This window comes from Hyperolius riggenbachi, chromosome 3, assembly GCF_040937935.1.
Source record: "Hyperolius riggenbachi isolate aHypRig1 chromosome 3, aHypRig1.pri, whole genome shotgun sequence".
NCBI classification, from domain to species: Eukaryota; Metazoa; Chordata; class Amphibia; order Anura; family Hyperoliidae; genus Hyperolius; species Hyperolius riggenbachi.
In genome coordinates, this window is record NC_090648.1 from 394,585,348 (window position 1) to 394,605,449 (window position 20,102).

Here is a 20,102-nt window from a genome sequence, read left to right on the forward strand (position 1 = left end):
ACGCGGCTGCGGTCACGCAGGTGTGTTCATCAGCAATCTTAGTTACATGTTCGTTACCTCAGCGAAGCAATCAATTTGTAGTAAGTCATCTTAAGTGCTCCATGCTCTTGGTCCATCCCTTGTTATTCGACCAGGCTTTATCTTATTAATATCTATTATTATTTTTATTATTATTGTTGATTTATATAGCGCCAGCAGCATCTTCCGTGGCGCTGTACAATAGCATACGAGGTATAAAACAACACAGAGTCTACAATACAACACTTGATACAAGACAAGAGGGTAAAACAGCTAATACAGTGAACAAATTAACTACATGTTTTTACAAAAGTGGGGGGCATGTACACCCATTACACAGCATTGTGAGACAAAAGGGAAGAGAGCCCTGGCCAAAAGGCCTTAGAGTCTAAACATTTAAGATATATGACAGTAGGTAAAAGGGAAGCTGTGTGTGGAGTGTTAGACATGGTAGTTAGTGGGCAGGGTCTTAGGTAGGAGAGTATGCTTTCCTGAAGAGGTGAGTTTTCAGATTGCGTTTAAAAATAGTAAGTGTGGGTGAGTGGCGGATGTGTTGAGGGAGAGTGTTGCAGAGTAGGGGAGTGAATCGAGTGAAGTCTTGCAAGCGGGAGTGGGAAGAGGTGATCAGGCAAGAAGACAGAAGGATATCATTAGCAGCGGAGACTGCGTGTAGGATTATTATTATTATTATTTATTGTATTTATAAAGCGCCAACATATTACGCAGCGCTAGGATGGTATCTGGAAATACGTTGATTAAGTTAGGAAGGTGCTATGTTGTGGAGAGCTTTGTAGGCTAGAGTAATAATTTTAAATTGTATCCTTTGTGTAACTGGCAGCCAGTTAATGGACTGACAGAGGGGGATTAAGCTGGAGAAGCAGGAGGAGAGGTGGATTAGTCGTGCAGCAGAGTTCATGATAGACTGTAGCGCGGCTAAACGGTTGCCATGTTGTGCTAAGACAGCACTTGACCTAAATACAGCATACAGATAAATGACATTACAAGAAGTTAGGAAGTGAGTAGAAGAAAGTGGAAGTAGAAGTGGATTTCTGGAGCGCAGTGTGAGAAAACGCGGAAGCACCGCCGCATTCACCTCTAGCAGGGCGGCGGGTTCCGCGTCCAGCGCGGCAGCAGATGCAACTCCTTACTCGTCTTTGTGTCTGCCTGAACGCGGAGGAACCGCCGCATGCGCTGGTGGCATGCGCTGGTGGCATGGCGGCGGATTCCGTGTGCAGCGCAGCGGGCATTTAACAACAAAGTTTTGGTATGGCTGGGAGCTGTAGTCCACATAGGTTTAGGTGGACGCGCGCGTGTGCTGGGAGGAAGAGCTTTATGTCAGTCAGTGGGGGATCAGCTGACCAGGCTGGTCAGCTGACGCCAGAAACGGTTGCCATTGGTCCAGCACTTGGGGGAGGCGCTAGTATCTGCCCTCTCTCACTAAGAAGGGGGCAGATACTAACCACTTGTCCCTGGAAGCACAGACTGCATTCTCCACTCTGAAAAAGTTGTTTTGTACCGCACCCATTTTGAGACACGTGGACATCACCTATCCCTTTGTGGTGGAGGTAGATGCCTCAGAGGTTGGGGTAGGGGCTGTGCTGTCTCAACGCTCGGGGTTACAGAGCAGATTACACCCGTGTGCCTATTTTTCACGTAGGTTTTCACCCGCAGAAAAAAACTACGATATAGGCAATAGAGAGCTCCTTGCCATCAAGTTAGCCTTTGAGGAGTGGCGTCATTGGTTGGAAGGAGCAGAACATACTATTACAGTCTACACTGATCACAAAAACCTGGAGTATATCGAGGGAGCTAAGAGATTGAGCCCCCGACAGGCTCGGTGGTCACTTTTTTTTCAAGATTTAGATTTGTAATTACGTATACCCCGGGTAACAAAAACATTAAGGCGGATGCCTTGTCACGATGTTTTGAGCCAGAGACAGCACAGCCCTCAGACCCAGAAACTATCCTCCCACAAAGAGTGGTTTTGGCAGCCACAGAGACTTGGGGGGACTGGACAGAGACCTTGAGCCCCTTTCAGCAGGACGTTCCTGAAGGAAAGCCCGAGGAGGTCTCATGTTTGTGCCACTGCCATATCGTCTGCAGATTTTGCAGATGTTCCACTCTCACAAGAATTCTGGTCATCCCGGCGCCACCAGAACACAGGATCTTGTCGCTAGATGTGCATGGTGGCCTTCCTTGGCATCCGACTGTAAGGAGTATGTGAGAGAGTGTGCAGTGTGTGCTAGGAGTAAGCCCTCCCGTCTGGCACCTGTGGGAACGTTGCAGCCTTTGCCCACCCCGAGTGAGCCATGGACCCATTTGTCCATGGATTTTGTGGGGGAACTCCCGAGATCTGAGGGCATGTCGGTCATTTGGGTGGTAGTCGATAGATTTAGCAAGGTGGCCCATTTCGTGCCCCTGAAAGGACTCCCCTCGGCTCAGGAGTTGGCCGAGCTTTTTATCAGGCACATCTTTCGGCTGATGGCATTCCGGAAGATATAGTGTCTGATCGGGGAGTCCAGTTCTTTTCCAAGTTTTGGAGGGTATTTTGTCAACATTTAGGCATGAAGCTGTCATTTTCCTCAGGCTACCACCCACAGACACGTGTACAGAAAAAATGTATGTCTACCGCTCCAATAGACAGTCCACACCGCATGAAATATCAGATGGTGATCAAGGAGCCGCTCTCCGATAGGGTGAACAACAAAAAACAATGATCTAAAAAAGATACATAAAGCGCTCCATAGTGTAAAACCATCAAACAATTTAATATGCGCAAGTTTAAAACACACTTACAAAATCACGGATGTAATGAAGCTCATAGATAGCCTGCAGACTCCAATTTCCCTCCTGTAGTGTGGGCACCGCCAGGCCGTGGCCAGCAGCGCGACGTCCGGTGTTCTGGAGAGCCTCTCACTGGTGGGGGGCGTGTCCGCTGTCACGACGTGCCTCTAGCGTGATGACGCGTTTCGGCATGATTGGTGATCTGACGAAGGCAGGGATGCCGAAACGCGTCATCACGCTAGAGGCACGTCGTGACAGCGGACACGCCCCCCATCATTGAGAGGCTCTCCAGAACACTGGACGTCACGCTGCTGGCCACAGCCTGGCGGTGCCCACACTACAGGAGGGAAATTGGAGTCTGCAGGCTATCTATGAGCTTCATTACATCCGTGAATTTGTAAGTGTGTTTTAAACTTGCGCATATTAAATTGTTTGATGGTTTTACACTATGGAGCGCTTTATGTATCTTTTTTAGATCATTGTTTTTTGTTTACCACCCACAGACCAATGGGCAAACTGTGAGAAAACGCGGAAGCACCGCCGCATGCACCTCTAGCAGGGTGGCGGGTTCCGCGTCCAGCGCGGCAGCTGATGCAACTGCTCACTCGTCTTTGTGTCTGCCTGAACGCGGAGGAACCGCCGCATGCGGGCATTTAACAACAAAGTTCTGGTATGGCTGGGAGCTGTAGTCCACATAGGTTTAGGTGGATGCGCGCGCGCGCTGGGAGGAAGAGCTTTATGTCAGTCAGTGGGGGATCAGCTGACCAGGCTGGTCAGCTGACGCCAGAAACGGTTGCCATTGGTCCAGCACTTGGGGGAGGCGCTGGAGAGCGCTGAACTATATATACTGGTGGCTGGGCATTTGCTGGTTGTCTGCCGTTGCGATCACTACGTGGTAGCACTCAGACCTTTTGTCAGTATCTGTGTTATTTGCTAGACCAGTTTCCAAGGTGTTGATGACCAAGGAGCTCACACCTTAGTCTAGGAATTCTGTTATTAACTGTGTTACTATCTAAGTTATTTGTTAGACCAGTTTTCAAGGTGTTGATGACCAAGGAGCTCACACCTTAGTCTAGGAATCCTGTTAACATCTGTGTTATATTCTAGACCAGTTCCGGGGTGTTGATGATCTAGGAGCTCACACCCAAGTCTAGGCATTGTCGATTATTTGTTATGACCTTCTGCTTTTCTGACCACTCTTCTGATCTCTGATTAGGTACTTCGCTATATCTGATACTCTGTTGCCAAACTCTGCTAGTCTTAGGATTCTGCATCTGTCTCCTGTTTCTGTACTTTATCTGTCTGTGTGTTAACGACCTGGCCTGTCCGACCTCGAGAACTATCTTCCCTGTTGGGAGATAATTTCCAGTCCTGTCAGTGACACTTCACCTTGGTGTCACTCACTCTCTGATCCTTCCCACTCTCAGCCTGGCTCCGCCCCTTGGGGAGCATCAGACCAGTGGAAGGAACCCGTTCTCTAAGCAGTATCTCGTACTGCCTAGCACCCTCTACTCGGGTGCTCTCTTTAAAGTATACGGTTGCACCAAACACTCATATTACTCAGGTGTCCAGAGGTTAGAGATATATCTGATTATCGGTGATACTGCAGATCATCAATAATCGGGTATATATCTGCATTCTTGGTGATACTGCAGATCACCGGTAATCAGATCCTCTCTGTGTTACACCGATCGTTACAATAATGAACTGACCAATAACAAGGCTTCTTAGTAAATATATCAGGTGTAGGGATGAGCCCCATATTCTCAACATACAGTATTCAAATTTCAACCAAATAACAGATTTATTTTCTCTTCATGTAAAGAACTTCCCTATCAATCATGTCACAGATGACTTATTAGGCTGGTATTGTTCTGTTTTGTTCCGTGCATGTAGTCCCATGACGACTGGCTCAGCGATTTTGCGAATACCAGTCTGCATAGGGAATAAGGGGGTTACAAGATACTTGGGAGGGGGTGCAAACAGATATTAGCCAATATTCGTAAAGAAAAACACAGAAACTGGTAAATCAATAAACGATAGTTAATTTGTGGTTTTGAGGAATGCTCAACAATAGAAAGTATCCAGCAAATCAGGCATCTAATTATACAGTCAATTGGCCATATGCAATTCACTTTTTCACCTAAGTTTTCTAATAGGAGATAATATTTTATCTTCTGTATAAAGTAACTTTTCAGTACTTTGCCATTGAAAAAATACCAAAAGTATAAAGTACTGTCGAAATTATTCTGAGTATTTTCTTGCTTGCTCGTGGCTTAATAGGCATTTAATTGATAAGGTGTGAAAATATCACCCAGGAGAAAACTCATGAGAAAAAGTTACTTGCATATGGGCCAAGAAGTTTGATGTATCAAATTAGAATATGCACAGTTATTATGAGTTGCGTGCCATGCAGGGTGATTAGAATTTCACATACACTGTTAAACAAAAATAACAGACAAAAAACTGAAATTGCATCAAGCCCCATTTCTCTCTGTTGCTTCTCTTACTTAACATTCCACTCAAGTGTTTACTGAGAATGCTGCTACATAGGATGTTTTATCTTCTGTGGTGTTCTATCTTTCTTGCTCATTTGTCTACGAATCATTAGAGATGATCAACAAGGTGCAATAGTATAATTTACAAATCTGGCCTTATTTTATTAAATTGTGTAAATTATATAGAAAGCGTCGCTTAAGCCTTATATCATAATAGTGAGGATCATTTTAAACGATTATGAATGAATGGTTGTGAATCTGCAACCACCTGCATAGACTCACTCAAGGTGAGAAAGATACGGAGGCTGCCATATTTATTTATTTTTAAACAATACCAGTTGACTGGCAGTCCACCTGATTCTGTGTCTCTAATACTTTTAGCCATAGACCCTGGACAAGCATGCAGCATATCAGGTACTCTGACTCAGCTGACTCAGGTTTTACTGGATTAGCCATATGCTTGTTCCAGGGTTTTGACCATGATACTACTTATGCCAGAAGATCAACAGGCCTGCCAGGTAACTGGCAGTGTTTACTAGGAAATAAATATGGCAGCTTTCACATCACCTCAGGTTCCCTTTCAAGTGAAAACTTATTTTTCTAAATAAATTCATGAAGTTTTAAATCAGTATGATACCATTTATTGGCTAAACAAATGGTATCAACCTGATTCAAAACTTCTTGCCTCTACTAATGACTAACAGTGCACTACAATACTCTACTGCTACTAAATAAATTAATGGCACATATGCACAACAATCATACAGCTGCCACCTTTTAGTGGTGCTTTCCAACAATCCCCAGCTCTGAACAGGGACGGATCTAGACCAAGTTGCGCCTGGGGCAAGGTCAGGTTTTGGCGCCTAAAAGTCAAGTTTTGGCGCCTAAACTGCCATTCATTTTGCCGCCATTTTTAAAAATTCCACAAACTGCGCCTGGGGCAAGAAGACCCGCCAACCCCCACCCGCCCCCACCCCACCCCCAATCCGTCCCTGGCTCTGAAGACCCTTACCAAATCAGGCCCATTATTTCACTGCTAAACGCTTGTTGCCTTTACACATTTGTCTCTACTGAGCAAATTTTAAGACAGAAATACCTCTGTTACTCATATCTTTGCTACCTCTGTTCACTATGCTGAAATCTAACTGGTGTCATGCAGTACTTATAAGTGGCCCTTCCCTATATTATGCACAGAACACTTCTTTGTTGCTGACTGTACACATTCTTGTTGAACCACAATAATTCATGACACTTAGAAACTAATGTTATATGAGCAGCTGACATACAGCTATGAATTGATGTGCATGGTATCCATAGAGTATGTGGTGATTCTGATGCCAATGCTGAAGCCAGCAAGTCAGAAATACATAAATGCAATACCTGACTTATTTTGGCGAGGAGTGTAGTCCATAACATACAGCTGACCTGTAAAAGAAATAATGTACAGTAGAAAGTTCTGTATCATTGGACACAATACTGAGTAATCTGGATTAGCCAAAACATTATTTCTATGCATTTAATAAGGGGTGCTAAATTATATGTTCAGTCACTTGAGTTTAGTCTTAAAAACAGCTACCCCCCCCCCTCCCCCTCCCTCAAATCTTCAAATGAGGCATGCCATGATAAATATATGTCTATGTTACTCCTAAGATTTGCCAAAGTCATTATCATGACATAAAATGCAGTTGATTAAAAAATGTATGCCAATAAAAAAACATTTGAAAATGTAGTTAATAATACAATGTAAATTGATTAGGGTAACCTTAATGCTTTTACACTCAGATTTGTAGAAATGCAGTACATATATTGTTTGTAAATCTGACTTTTGTCATTATCACAACGGGGAAATCTGATTTTCTAATCTCAGATGTAATTATCGTCAATACATATGGTATTTTTTAGCTCCCTATGAGCCACCCGTCACAATGATTGACACTGTATATTACAATCTAACATTCACATGAACAGATTTGGGGATATATTTATGAAACCTTGAGGAGAAAAAGACATATTGTTAAGGTATTTCTCACATCAACTATGGTTTAATTAGAATGGAAGAATAATAAAAAAATTTTTTTTGCTCTGTTTATACTTTTCTTTTTTAAGGATAATAATCATAGCATATATATATAGTGGGTTGCAAAAGTATTCGGCCCCCTTGAAGTTTTCCACATTTTGTCACATTACTGCCACAAACATGCATCAATTTTATTGGAATTCCACGTGAAAGACCAATACAAAGTGGTGTACACGTGAGAAGTGGAACGAAAATCATACATTATTCCAAACATTTTTTACAAATCAATAACTTCAAAATGGGGTGTGCGTAATTATTCGCCCCCCTGAGTCAAAACTTTGTAGAACCACCTTGTGCTGTAATTACAGCTGCCAGTCTTTTAGGGTATGTCTCTACCAGCTTTGTATATCTAGAGACTGACATTCTTGCCCATTCTTCTTTGCAAAACAGCTCCAGCTCAGTCAGATTAGATGGACAGCGTTTGTGAACAGCGGTTTTCAGATCTTGCCACAGATTCTCGATTGGATTTAGGTCTGGACTTTGACTGGGCCATTCTAACACATAGATATGTTTTGTTTTAAACCATTCCATTGTTGCCCTGGCTTTATGTTTAAGGTAATTGTCCTGCTGGAAGGTGAACCTCCGCCCCAACTCAAGTCTTTTGCAGTCTCCAAGAGGTTTTCTTCCAAGTTTGCCCTGTATTTGGCTCCATCCATCTTCCCATCAACTCTGACCAGCTTCCCTGTCCCTGCTGAAGAGATGCACCCCCCGAACATGATGCTGCCACCACCATATTTGACAGTGGGGATGGTGTGTTCAGAGTGATGTGCAGTGTTAGTTTTCTGCCACACATAGCGTTTTGCATTTTGGCCAAAAAGTTCCATTTTGGTCTCATCTGACCAGAGCACCTTCTTCCACATGGTTGCTGTGTCCCCCACATGGCTTGTGGCAAACTGCAAACGGGACTTCTTATGCTTTCTGTTAACAATGCCTTTCTTCTTGCCACTCTTCCATAAAGGTCAACTTTGTACAGTGCACGACTATTAGTTGTCCTATGGAGAGAGTCTCCCACCTGAGCTGTAGATCTCTGCAGCTCGTCCAGAGTCACCATGGGCCTCTTGACTGCATTTCTGATCATAGTTACATAGTTACATAGTTATTTTGGTTGAAAAAAGACATACGTCCATCGAGTTCAACCAGTATAAAGTACAACACCAGCCTGCTCCCTCACATATCCCTGTTGATCCAGAGGAAGGCGAAAAAACCCTTACAAGGCATGGTCCAATTAGCCCCTAAAGGGAAAAATTCCTTCCCGACTCCAGATGGCAATCAGATAAAATCCCTGGATCAACATCATTAGGCATTACCTAGTAATTGTAGCCATGGATGTCTTTCAACGCAAGGAAAGCATCTAAGCCCCCTTTAAATGCAGGTATAGAGTTTGCCATAACGACTTCCTGTGGCAATGCATTCCACATCTTAATCACTCTTACTGTAAAGAACCCTTTCCTAAATAAATGGCTAAAACGTTTTTCCTCCATGCGCAGATCATGTCCTCTAGTCCTTTGAGAAGGCCTAGGGACAAAAAGCTCATCTGCCAAGCTATTATATTGCCCTCTGATGTATTTATACATGTTAATTAGATCCCCTCTAAGATGTCTTTTCTCTAGACTAAATAAACCCAGTTTATCTAACCTTTCTTGATAAGTGAGACCTTCCATCCCACATATCAATTTTGTTGCTCGTCTCTGCACCTGCTCTAAAACTGCAATATCTTTTTTGTAATGTGGTGCCCAGAACTGAATTCCATATTCCAGATGTGGCCTTACTAGAGAGTTAAACAGGGGCAATATTATGCTAGCACCTCGAGTTTTTATTTCCCTTTTAATGCATCCCAAAATTTTGTTAGCTTTAGCTGCAGCTGCTTGGCATTGAGTACGATTATTTAACTTGTTGTCAATGAGTACTCCTAAGTCCTTCTCCAAGTTTGATGTCCTTAACTGTATCCCATTTATTTTGTATGGTGCTAGACCATTAGTACGTCTAAAATGCATGACTTTACATTTGTCAACATTGAATTTCATCTGCCATGTATGTGCCCATATAGCCATCCTATCCAGATCCTGTTGCAATATGACACTATCTTCTTGAGAGTTGATGATTCTGCACAATTTTGTATCATCTGCAAAAATAGCAACATTGCTCACTACTGCATCTACTAGGTCATTAATAAATAAATTGAAGAGCACTGGACCCAGAACAGACCCCTGTGGGACCCCACAGGGGTCTCCTTGTTTGGCCTGTGAGTTTAGGTGGATGACCTTGTCATGGTAGGTGTACAGTTGTGCCATACTCCTTCCATTTCTGAATGATCGCTTGAACAGTGCTCCGTGGGATGTTCAAGGCTTTGGAAATCTTTTTGTAGCCTAAGCCTGTTTTAAATTTCTCAATAACTTGATCCCTGACCTGTCTTGTGTGTTCTTTGGACTTCACGGTGTTGTTGCTCCCAATATTCTCTTAGACAACCTCTGAGGCCCTCACAGAGCAGCTGTATTTGTACTGACATTAGATTACACACAGGTGCACTCTATTTAGTCATCACCACTCATCAAGCAATGTCTATAGGCAACTGACTGCACACAGATCAAAAGGGGCCGAATAATTATGCACACACCACTTTGCAGTTATTTTTTTGTAAAAAAATGTTTGGAATCATGTATGATTTTCGTTCCACTTCTCACGTGTACACCACTTTGTATTGGTCTTTCATGTGGAATTCCAATAAAATTGATTCATGTTCGTGGCAGTAATGTGACAAAATGTGGAAAACTTCAAGGGGGCCGAATACTTTTGCAACCTACTGTGTATATATATATATATATATATATATATATATATATATATATATATATATATATATATATATATATATATACAGTATATATAGCATTTACCTGCTTGTGAACTCTGGACATTGTTCTTCTCTCAGCAGCGGCCACTTTGTTTCCTTGGCGCTGATACACGTATGCAAAAAAATAGTTTCCATACCTACAGTATACCCCGCCGCAAAGTCAACCCACGACACAAAGTCAACGGTGTGTTAACATCAGACTTCCATGGTGACAAAGTGGCAGCGAAAGTAATGTAAGTGTATGGGCAACACAGGGATTTAAAAATAAGTTGGTGGTGGCAGTGCTGTGTCCATGCGCATAACGACGGAAATACAACAGGAAAACCCGGAAATCCCAGTGACGTACTTCTTGTCCAGCAGGGACTACATCATGCGACGAGGTATGGCGAGTGGGACTAGGGACAAATTTTTCTTTACAACTGATTTCTGGTTGAACTCGATGGATGTACAGTATGTATTTTTTCAACTGAACTATGTAACTATGTTACAGTTTGTATGAGCATAGTCTGCAGCTGCAGTGCTGACACTGACACATGTCATCTTCGTATTGTCCTCTTGCCTTGCCCTAAGGATTCTGCAAATTATGTTTACATTTCTAGGTGGCATTGATGATGTCATCCAGGTCAGAGGGTGCCACTGGGGTGGGGTGGAGGGTGCTACTAGGTGGGGAGGAGGGGGGCGGAAGAGAGAGGAGAGTGCCACTAGGTGGGGAGGAGGGTAAAGGAGGGTGCCAATGGGGTGGGGAGGAGGTTGCTACTAGGGGGGGAGGAGGGGAGAGGAGGGTACCACTGGGGTGAGGAGGAGGTTGCTACTAGGTGGGGAGGAGGGGAGAGGAGGGTGCCACTGGAGTGTGGAGGAAGGAAGAGGAGAGTGCCACTAGGTGGGGAGAAGGGGAAAGAAGGGTGCCACTGGGGTGGGGTGGGGAGGAGGGTGCTACTAGGTGGTGAGGAGGAGGGTGCCACTGAGGTGGGGAGGAAGAGAGAGAAGGGTGCCACAAGGGGAGGGGGGAGAAGGGAAATGAGGGTGCACTGGGGTGGGGAGGGAGGGAGAGGAGGATGCCACTAACTGGAGAGGAGGGGAAAGGGGGTGCCACTGGGGTGGGGAGGGAGGGAGAGGAGGATGCCACTGGGTGGGGAGGAGGGGAGAGGAGGATGCCACTGGGTGGGGAGGAGGGGAGAGGAGGGTGCCACTGGTGGGCACTGTATTGCCTCCCTTCTGTGCTCCTTGCAGGCCTTGAGTAATCTTGGGATGCAGGGAGGGGGGTCTGACATCAATCCTCCCTCTCCCTCCTGAGTCCCCCTCAGTCCTTGTGCAGCAGATTTTTTTTTAGGGTGCTATGCAAATGCTGGATCCACCACTGGGGTAGTTGAGCGCGCGCGGCAGCAAAAATGGATGTGCTAATGACGGGTCATAAGCAGGGGCAAATGTACATGAACTTAGCAGCAGTTAATTCAGACAGTGGATATCAACAGGAATAAGGCCGTCTCCTAATAAAAAATGATGCCCCATTTACTACACATATAGAAGAGATTAAATTGTGAGCTCCTCTTAGCACAGTCAGTGTCGTGACTATGTACTCTGTAAAATGCTGCAGAAGATGTCAGAGCTATATAAATACATAATAATAGACTATGACTATGGTAGGATTAGAGTGTGAGCTCCTCTGAGGACAGTCAGTGACATGACTATGTACTCTGTAAAGTGCTGCAGAAGATGTCAGTGTTATTTAAATACATAATAATATGGTAAGACACTTGACTATGACTATGGTAGGAGTAGAGTCTGAGCTCCTATGAGAACAGTGAGTGACGTGACAACGATGTACTCTGTAAAGTGCTGCAGGTGGGTGGGTGGACTAAAAATTACCTGTTCGGGAGGGTGGTTGAGCTAAAAGATTATCTGGTCGGAAGGCAGGGTGAGCTAAAAGATTATCTGGTTGGGAGGGAGGGTAGGTGGGTGTGTGGGTTAAAAAAATTACCTGTGAGGGTGGGTGGGCTAAAAAGATAACCCGTGATCTAAAAGATTACCTGGGTCCGGGTGGGTGGGCTGTAATATTACTTGGGTCTGGGTGGGTGGGCTGTAATATTAGTTGGGTCCAGGTGGGTGAGTGTCCTGTAATATTACCTGGGTCTGGGTGGGTGGGTTGTAATATTACCTGGGTCCTGGGCTGTAATATTACCTGGGTCTGGGTGGGTGGTTGGGCTGTTGGGTGGGCTGTAATATTGTCTGGGTGGTTGGGCTGTAATATTACCTGGGTGTGGGTGGGTGGGCTGTAATATTACCTGGGTCTGGGTGGGCTGTAACATTACCTAGGTCTGGGTGGGTGGGTGGGTCGGCTGTAATATTACAAAGGCAGAAAAGTCTCAATCTTCTAACTGTAATATTAAATACTTAACGCAGGATGAGGTGAAGGCAAGACTAAATAAATTAAAAATAGACAAGGCACCTGGCCCAGATGGCATGCATCCTCGGGTCCTAAGTGAATTAAGTTCAGTTATAGATAAACCCCTTTATCTTATCTTTTGTGACTCTCTTTCAACTGGCAGAGTCCCAGTGGATATAGCTCACGTTTCCCCATTATTTAAAGCCGCATCTACACGCGTAGATGCAGCTCCGATCCGGCGGCTCGATTAGCCACTGGATCGCCTCTTCTGCGTCCCCGCGCGTGCCTGCCGCGTACCCGCTCACCGCGCGTGCCCCGGATTCGACTCCCCGCCGGCGCCGCTTATCTTCCACTCGATTCCCTGCCATTGTCCCCTCGCGGGGAGCGAGCAGGGAATCGGCGGAAGCAAGATCCGTCCTGTCGGATCTTATCAATCGAGCCACATCAGCGGCTCGATTGATAAGGAGGATCGGAGCAGCATCTACGCGTGTAGATGCGGCTTAAGAAGGGCAAAAAATCAGATCCAGGAAATTATAGACCTGTAAGCTTAACATCAGTTGTATGCAATTTTTTTGAGGGGTTACTAAGAGATACTATACATGACTTCATAGTAGAAAATAATCTTATTTCTCAGCATCAACACGGGTTTACTAAAGACAGGTCCTGTTTGACTAACATGCTCAGCTTTTATGAGGTAGTGAACGCTAATGTGGATATTGGGAATGCTGTAGATGTGATATACTTGGACTTTGCAAAGGCCTTCGACACTGTTCCCCACAAAAGTCTGGTGTAAAAGTTGAGGATGCAAGGACTGGGGAAGAGTCTGTGTGCATGGATAATGGAACTGGCTAATGGACAGAAAACAAAGAGTTGTGGTCAATGGATCATACTCAAAATGTGAGACTGTTAGCAGTGGGGTCCCACAGGGGTCCGTACTGGGTCCAGTGCTCTTCAATTTATTTATTAATGACCTAGTAGATGCAGTAGTGAGCAATGTTGCTATTTTGCAGATGATACAAAATTGTGCAGAATCATCAACTCTCAGGAAGATGGGGACATATTGCAACAGGATCTGGATAGGATGGCTATATGGGCGCATACATGACAGATGAAATTCAATGTTGAAAAATGTAAAGTCATGCATTTTGGTCGTACCAATGGTCTAGCACCATACAAAATAAATGGAATACAGTTGGGGACATCAAACTTGGAGAAGGACTTAGAAGTACTCATCGACAACAAGTTAAATAATCGTACTCAATGCCAAGCCGCTGCAGCTAAAGCTAACAAAATTGTGGGATGCATTAACCACCCTGGCGTTCTATTAAGATCGCCAGGGCGGCTGCGGGAGGTTTTTTTTTAAATTTAAAAAAAACTATTTCATGCAGCCAACTGAAAGTTGGCTGCATGAAAGCCCACTAGAGGGCGCTCCGGAGGCGTTCTTCCGATCGCCTCCGGCGCCCAGAATAAACAAGGAAGGCCGCAATGAGCGGCCTTCCTTGTTTTGTTTAGATCGTCGCCATAGCGACGAGCGGAGTGACGTCATGGACGTCAGCCGACGTCCTGACGTCAGCCGCCTCCGATCCAGCCCTTAGCGCTGGCCGGAACTTTTTGTTCCGGCTACGCTGGGCTCAGGCGGCTGGGGGGACCCTCTTTCGCCGCTGCTCGCGGCGAATCGCCGCAGAGCGGCGGCGATCGGGCAGCACACGCGGCTGGCAAAGTGCCGGCTGCGTGTGCTGCTCTTTATTTGAACAAAATCGGCCCAGCAGGGCCTGAGCGGCAGCCATCGGCGGTGATGGACGAGCTGAGCTCGTCCATACCGCTAAGATGGTTAAAAGGGAAATAAAAACTCGAGGTGCTAGCATAATATTGCCCGTTTAACTCTCTAGTCCACATCTGGAATATGGAATTCAGTTCTGGGCACCACATTACAGGAAAGATATTGCAGTCTTAGAGCAGGTGCAGAGACGAGCAACAAAATTGATACGTGGGATGGAAGGTCTCACCAAGAAAGGCTAGATAAACTGGGTTTATTTAGTCTAGAGAAAAGACGCCTTAGAGGGGATCTAATTAACATGTATAAATACATCAGAGGGCAATATAAAAGCTTGGCGGATGAGCTTTTTGTCCCTAGGCCTTCTCACAGGACTAGAGGACATGATCTGCGCATGGAGGAAAAAACGTTTTAGCCATTTATTTAGGAAATAGTTCTTTACAGTAAGAGTGATTAAGATGTGGAATGCATTGCCACAGGAAGTAGTTATGGCAAACTCTATACCTGCATTTAAAGGGGGCTTAGATGCTTTCCTTGCGTTAAAAGACATCCATGGCTACAATTACTAGGTAATGCCTAATGATGTTGATCCAGGGATTTTATTTGATTGCCATCTGGAGTCGGGAAGGAATTTTTTTGCCTTTTGGGGCTAATTGGACCATGCCTTGTAAAGGTTTTTCGCCTTCCTCTGGATCAACAGGGATATGTGAGGGAGTAGGCTGGTGTTGGTGTTGTACTTTGTTCTCTGGTTGAACTCGATGGACGTATGTCTTTTTTCAACCCAAATAACTATGTAACTATGTAACTATATTACCTGGGTCTGGGTGGGTGGATCCGCTATAACATCTGGGTCTGGGTGGTCTGTAACATTTCCTGGGTCTGGGTGGATGGGTGCGCTGTAACATTGTCTGGGTGGGTGGGTGGTCTGTAACATTACCTGGGTCTGGGTGGGTGATTGTCTGGGTGGGTAGGTAGGTAGGTGATTACCTGTGGGTGGGTGGTTGTTTGATTACCTGGGGGAGGTCCTTTTGATAACCTGGGGGTCTGGGTGGGTGATTACATGGGGGGTCTGGGTAGGAGGGTGGGTGATTACCTGGGGGGGTCTGGTTGGGAGGGTGGGTGATTACCTGGGTCGTCTCGGTAGGAGGGTGGGTGATTACCTGGGGAGTCTGGGTAGGAGGGTGGGTGATTACCTGGGGGTCTGGGTAGGAGGGTGGGTGATTACCTGGGGGTCTGGGTAGGAGAGTGGGTGATTACCTGGGGGGTCTGGGTAGGAGGATGGGTGATTATCTGGGGGGTCTGGGTGGGTGATTACTTGGGGGGTCCTTTTGATTACCTGGGGGGTCTGGGTGGGTGGTTGATTACTTGGGGGTCTGGGTGGGATGTAACATTACCTGGGTTGGTTGGTTGGTCGGTCGGGTGAAAGATTACCTGGTCAGGAGGGTGGGTGGACTATTTGCAGAGGCTGGGAGGGAGGGGGGCCCGACTCTTATCACTCCCCCTCACCTCAGCGGGCCCCCCTCCTGTTATGCGCGACACTGCGGCGGAAGATACAGCAATAGTCTCCGGGCTGCAGCAGACTCTAGAGCTCCAGCCACCTGGTCCACACGGTCTCCTTCTCAGCAATACCGCTCGCACGCACTAAATCAGGATGTAGGATTGAAATTGGAGAGACTGGAAGAGAAAATCTCATTTTACGCAGATGACATTCTCCTATACCTGGCTGACTCAGGCCCTTCTCTTACTACAGCTCTTGACACAATTGACCATTTTGGTCAATGGTCAGGACTAAAAATAAATAAAACAAAATCTATCCTTTTCCCTCTAGATGATAATTCTCTGGTTTGTGATAATCCTGGTTTAACACTGCAGTGGTTCAACAAGTTCACATATTTGGGTATAGTAATACAGAAAGACGTTATTATTATTATTATTTAGTATTTATATAGCGCCGACATATTATGCAGCGCTGTACAGTGTATATATATATATATATATATATCTTGTCACTAACTGTCCCTCAAAGGAGCTCACAATCTAATCCCTACCATTGCCATATGTCTATATTATGTAGTGTAAGTACTGTAGTCTAGGGCCATTTTTTTTTTTTAGAGGGAGCCAATTAACGTATCTGTATGTTTTTGGAATGTGGGAGGAAACCGGAGTGCCCGGAGGAAACCCACACAGACACGGAGAGAACATACAAACTCTTTGCAGATAGTGCCCTGGCTGGGATTCAAACCAGGGACCGAGCGCTGCAAGGCGAGAGAGCTAACCACTACGCCACCGTGCTGCCCACGTTAGCTTATTCCTAACCAACAACTTTATTCCCATAATTAAAAAGATCAAGGAAAAATGTAACACATGGCAAGGACTGCCTCTGATTCTAGTGGGTAGAGTTAATGATATATAATGCTGCTCCCAAAATTTACATGCGTATTCCGTAATTCCCCAGTCTGGATACCCCCCAAAATTTTTACTGAAATAAATTAAATATTAATTCCTTTCATTTGGTCTAAAGCTGCTGCGTATGTCACTTAAAACCTTAGAACTACCCACATCTGAGGGAGGTTTGGCAATGCCCAACTTCTTTTATTACTTCTTAGCATCAATACTTGTCACTACTAAATGGTGGTTCTCCCGTAATGAACACAACCCAGCTGTGGTGATAGAGGCAGCCATTATGGGGTCTTATGAGGCTCTCTTAAACCTACCACTTAGAGGCCCTAATTTCTCTCCAGAGGTCACAATAATTATGAAAACTACTGTCCGTGCATGGCAATATCTTTACCGTAAATTTGCTTCACCCCATAAAAGGTCCCCCTACACCCCACTATGGGCAAATCCTAATATCCCTCATTTCTCTACCATTCCTGATCCAGCAATCTGGGCTCGATATGGAGTAAACACTTTGAAAGATATAGCTGCAACTGGGACTTTACTACCTTTTTCAGCAATTAAGTTATTGTATGGTTTTCCTGATCATATGCATTTCAGATACCTACAAATCTCACATGCATTTTCTGCCCAGTTTGATGGAGAAAGACTGCAGTTGGAACCTAATCCTCTTGAATCTTTACTAATAACAGAACGATAAGAAAAGCCACTTTCGGCTATTTATGCTGAACTTCTCATCCAACTGGGTCACAACACGGATAAACTCCATAGGCAATGGGTGGAGGATCTGGGGGAAATAAATGATGAGGAATGGGAAGAGGTAGTGGGTAGGGGTGCTGCAATCCTGGGATAGATTAATTCAATTGAAATATCTACATAGAGTATAATTTACTGCTAGCAGTTTACACAAAATTGACAATTCGCACTCGGATTTATGTACTAGGTGTGGAGCAGCAGAGGGAAGTTTCCTTCACATGTTCTGGACATGCCCAGCACTAGGGAGATACTGGGATCAAATAGGAAAAACCATTGTGAATGTGATAGATGCGTCTTTTAAACTTGAATCCAAAATGGCCACACTGGGGATATTTGAAAAAGGTAGCTACAGTAAATATAAAAAAAACAATGATTTTCACACTATGCCATATAGCAAGAAAAAATAATCTTGTCTCAGTGGAACCAAGCTGTTGTACCATCCAAGACAGAATGATCAATGCAGTTACAATACAATACTTACAATACAACTCATGCGCTCCAGTGAAGCATATCACTCTGATTTATTATGTTTCATAAAATCTGCATATCATACAAATCATAAAAATGGCATAAAATATACACAAACCGTCTCCAATTATGTAAAGTGACTTATAAAAGTCGAAATTGCCCAAATAAATTTGATAACATTTGTTCTGGTTGGTGCGAAAAGTACTGTAAGAGTGTTCTGGTAGATATTTAGCTGAATTCAGAGGTGTGGTGTGGGCTTCACATCTTACTCTGCCTGGGGAGAAAAATCACACTACAAATACGCGTAGGCGACTCTCCATTACCATCTATGTTACTCCTATATGCATCCTCTTGGCTCTTGTAACTACTAGGGGTCAAACTTCGTTCTCAAGGACTAATGTAACAGGTTTGATAGGCTCCAGTGGGTGAGTGGGAATTATGGGAAAATAACTAAGGTATATGTCAACCTGAAGGGTCTTCTTGGTTATAATGCAATGCCACTGATTTTTGTCAAAAATACAGGACTATATGTATGTATTTAGACAAAATGCTTTATTTACTGCATGGCAATACTCCTATGAAATACTATGTGTACTAGTGCTGTATAATTGCAATCTGATTGTCAACAGATACATGTTACATGCAATGTAATTTCATGATACTGTCTCATTCTCTTTTTCACAAGCTCCTCTTGGGTGACCCCATCAGGGGAGCACCGCCTCATTTTTTCTCCCTCTTATTCTTTTCTCTTATTTTAAGCTCTGATCTACTTTTATGTAGTGTGTAAGTTATGTTTTTGTGTTGACCTACATTTAAAATCCATAAAAAAAAACTTACCTGTTAAAAAAAATTAAATAATATAAGCTTCCCTTCCAGATTAAAGTGGCTGATTACTTTTCCGAATATTTCCATACACTTGCGCTAGAGCCGGGGAGATCTATTTTTAAATTTTTTAAAGAATTCCGCTGGCAACCTACGAGGCCCAGGGGATTTATGATTGGCCAGGGATGTTATCGTTGCCATAATTTCTTTATCTTCAGCATTTAACTTGACTATGCAATTTTGATTCAGAGTAGGTAGGTGCATCATTTTAACCCTTCCCCACCGCTGGTACGCATATCAAAACCCCTTAAAACTTCAGTTGTGAAGCAGGAGAGTAGATATGCATATTTGCTTATTTACTTTACAGTTTGCAATCGCTAGCGTGCTACAGTTCGTTTCAGGCTCAATCCATCTGGTCCGTGATCGGTGAATGGGTAGAGCTGTTCCCAAAGCCAATCACAGTGCCTGTAATGAATGAAAGCCGACATCAGCAAGATGGCGGTATTCATTCACAAAGTGAAAGAAAAACACAGACATAACACTTCCTGTGTACTGTTCACAGTACACTGGAATTAAATGTGGTGACATCTTGTGGGCAAAAAGTAAAAATGCACCACAGGCAGTACTATATATAAAAAAAAATACCACATTTTTCAGACTATATTATTCACTTTTTCTCCCCCAAAAGTCCTAATAATTGTAAGGCTTGACAGGTTATGCCCACAATCAGTCCTTATGCCCCAATCTAGTGCCACGGCTTTGAGCCCGGCCCACGGTCTTCACCTATAGACAAGCCCCCGCATGAACAGGACACTTTTTGTCTCCTGACTACGGTTGCACCCAGGTCTTAACCACTTGAGGACCACAGTCTTTTCGCCCCTTAAGGACCAGAGCCTTTTTCTCCATTCAGACCACTGCAGCTTTCACGGTTTATAGCTCGCTCATGCAACCTACCACCTAAATGAATTTTACCTCCTTTTCTTGTCACTAATACAGCTTTCTTTTGGTGCTATTTGATTGCTGCTGCGAGTTTTACTTTTTATTATATTCATCAAAAAAGACATGAATTTTGTCAAAAAAATGACTTTTTTAACTTTCTGTGCTGACATTTTTCAAATAAAGTAAAATTTCCTATACATTTGAGCGCGAAAGTTATTCTGCTACATGTCTTTGATTTAAAAAAAACCATTCAGTGTATATTTATTGGATTTGGTAAAAGTTATAGCGTTTACAAACTATGGTGCCAAAAGTGAATTTTCCCATTTTCAAGCATC

The 20,102-nt window shown here is 44.2% G+C and overlaps 1 protein-coding gene across 3 annotated transcripts in view; it reads right to left on the reverse strand.

Moving 5' to 3' along the window:
- The window catches only part of LOC137561607 (A-type potassium channel modulatory protein KCNIP1), a 1,185,649-nt gene that overhangs the window by 1,081,145 nt on the left and 84,402 nt on the right, over positions 1-20,102 (reverse strand). For 2 of the 3 annotated variants that reach the window (XM_068272920.1, XM_068272922.1), the window contains exon 2: positions 6,681-6,725. The exons of the other annotated variant lie outside the window; for it this stretch is intronic. In XM_068272920.1, the coding sequence (XP_068129021.1) occupies positions 6,681-6,725 (45 nt within the window). The remainder of the gene's footprint in view (positions 1-6,680; positions 6,726-20,102) is intronic. 3 annotated transcript variants of the gene reach the window in all.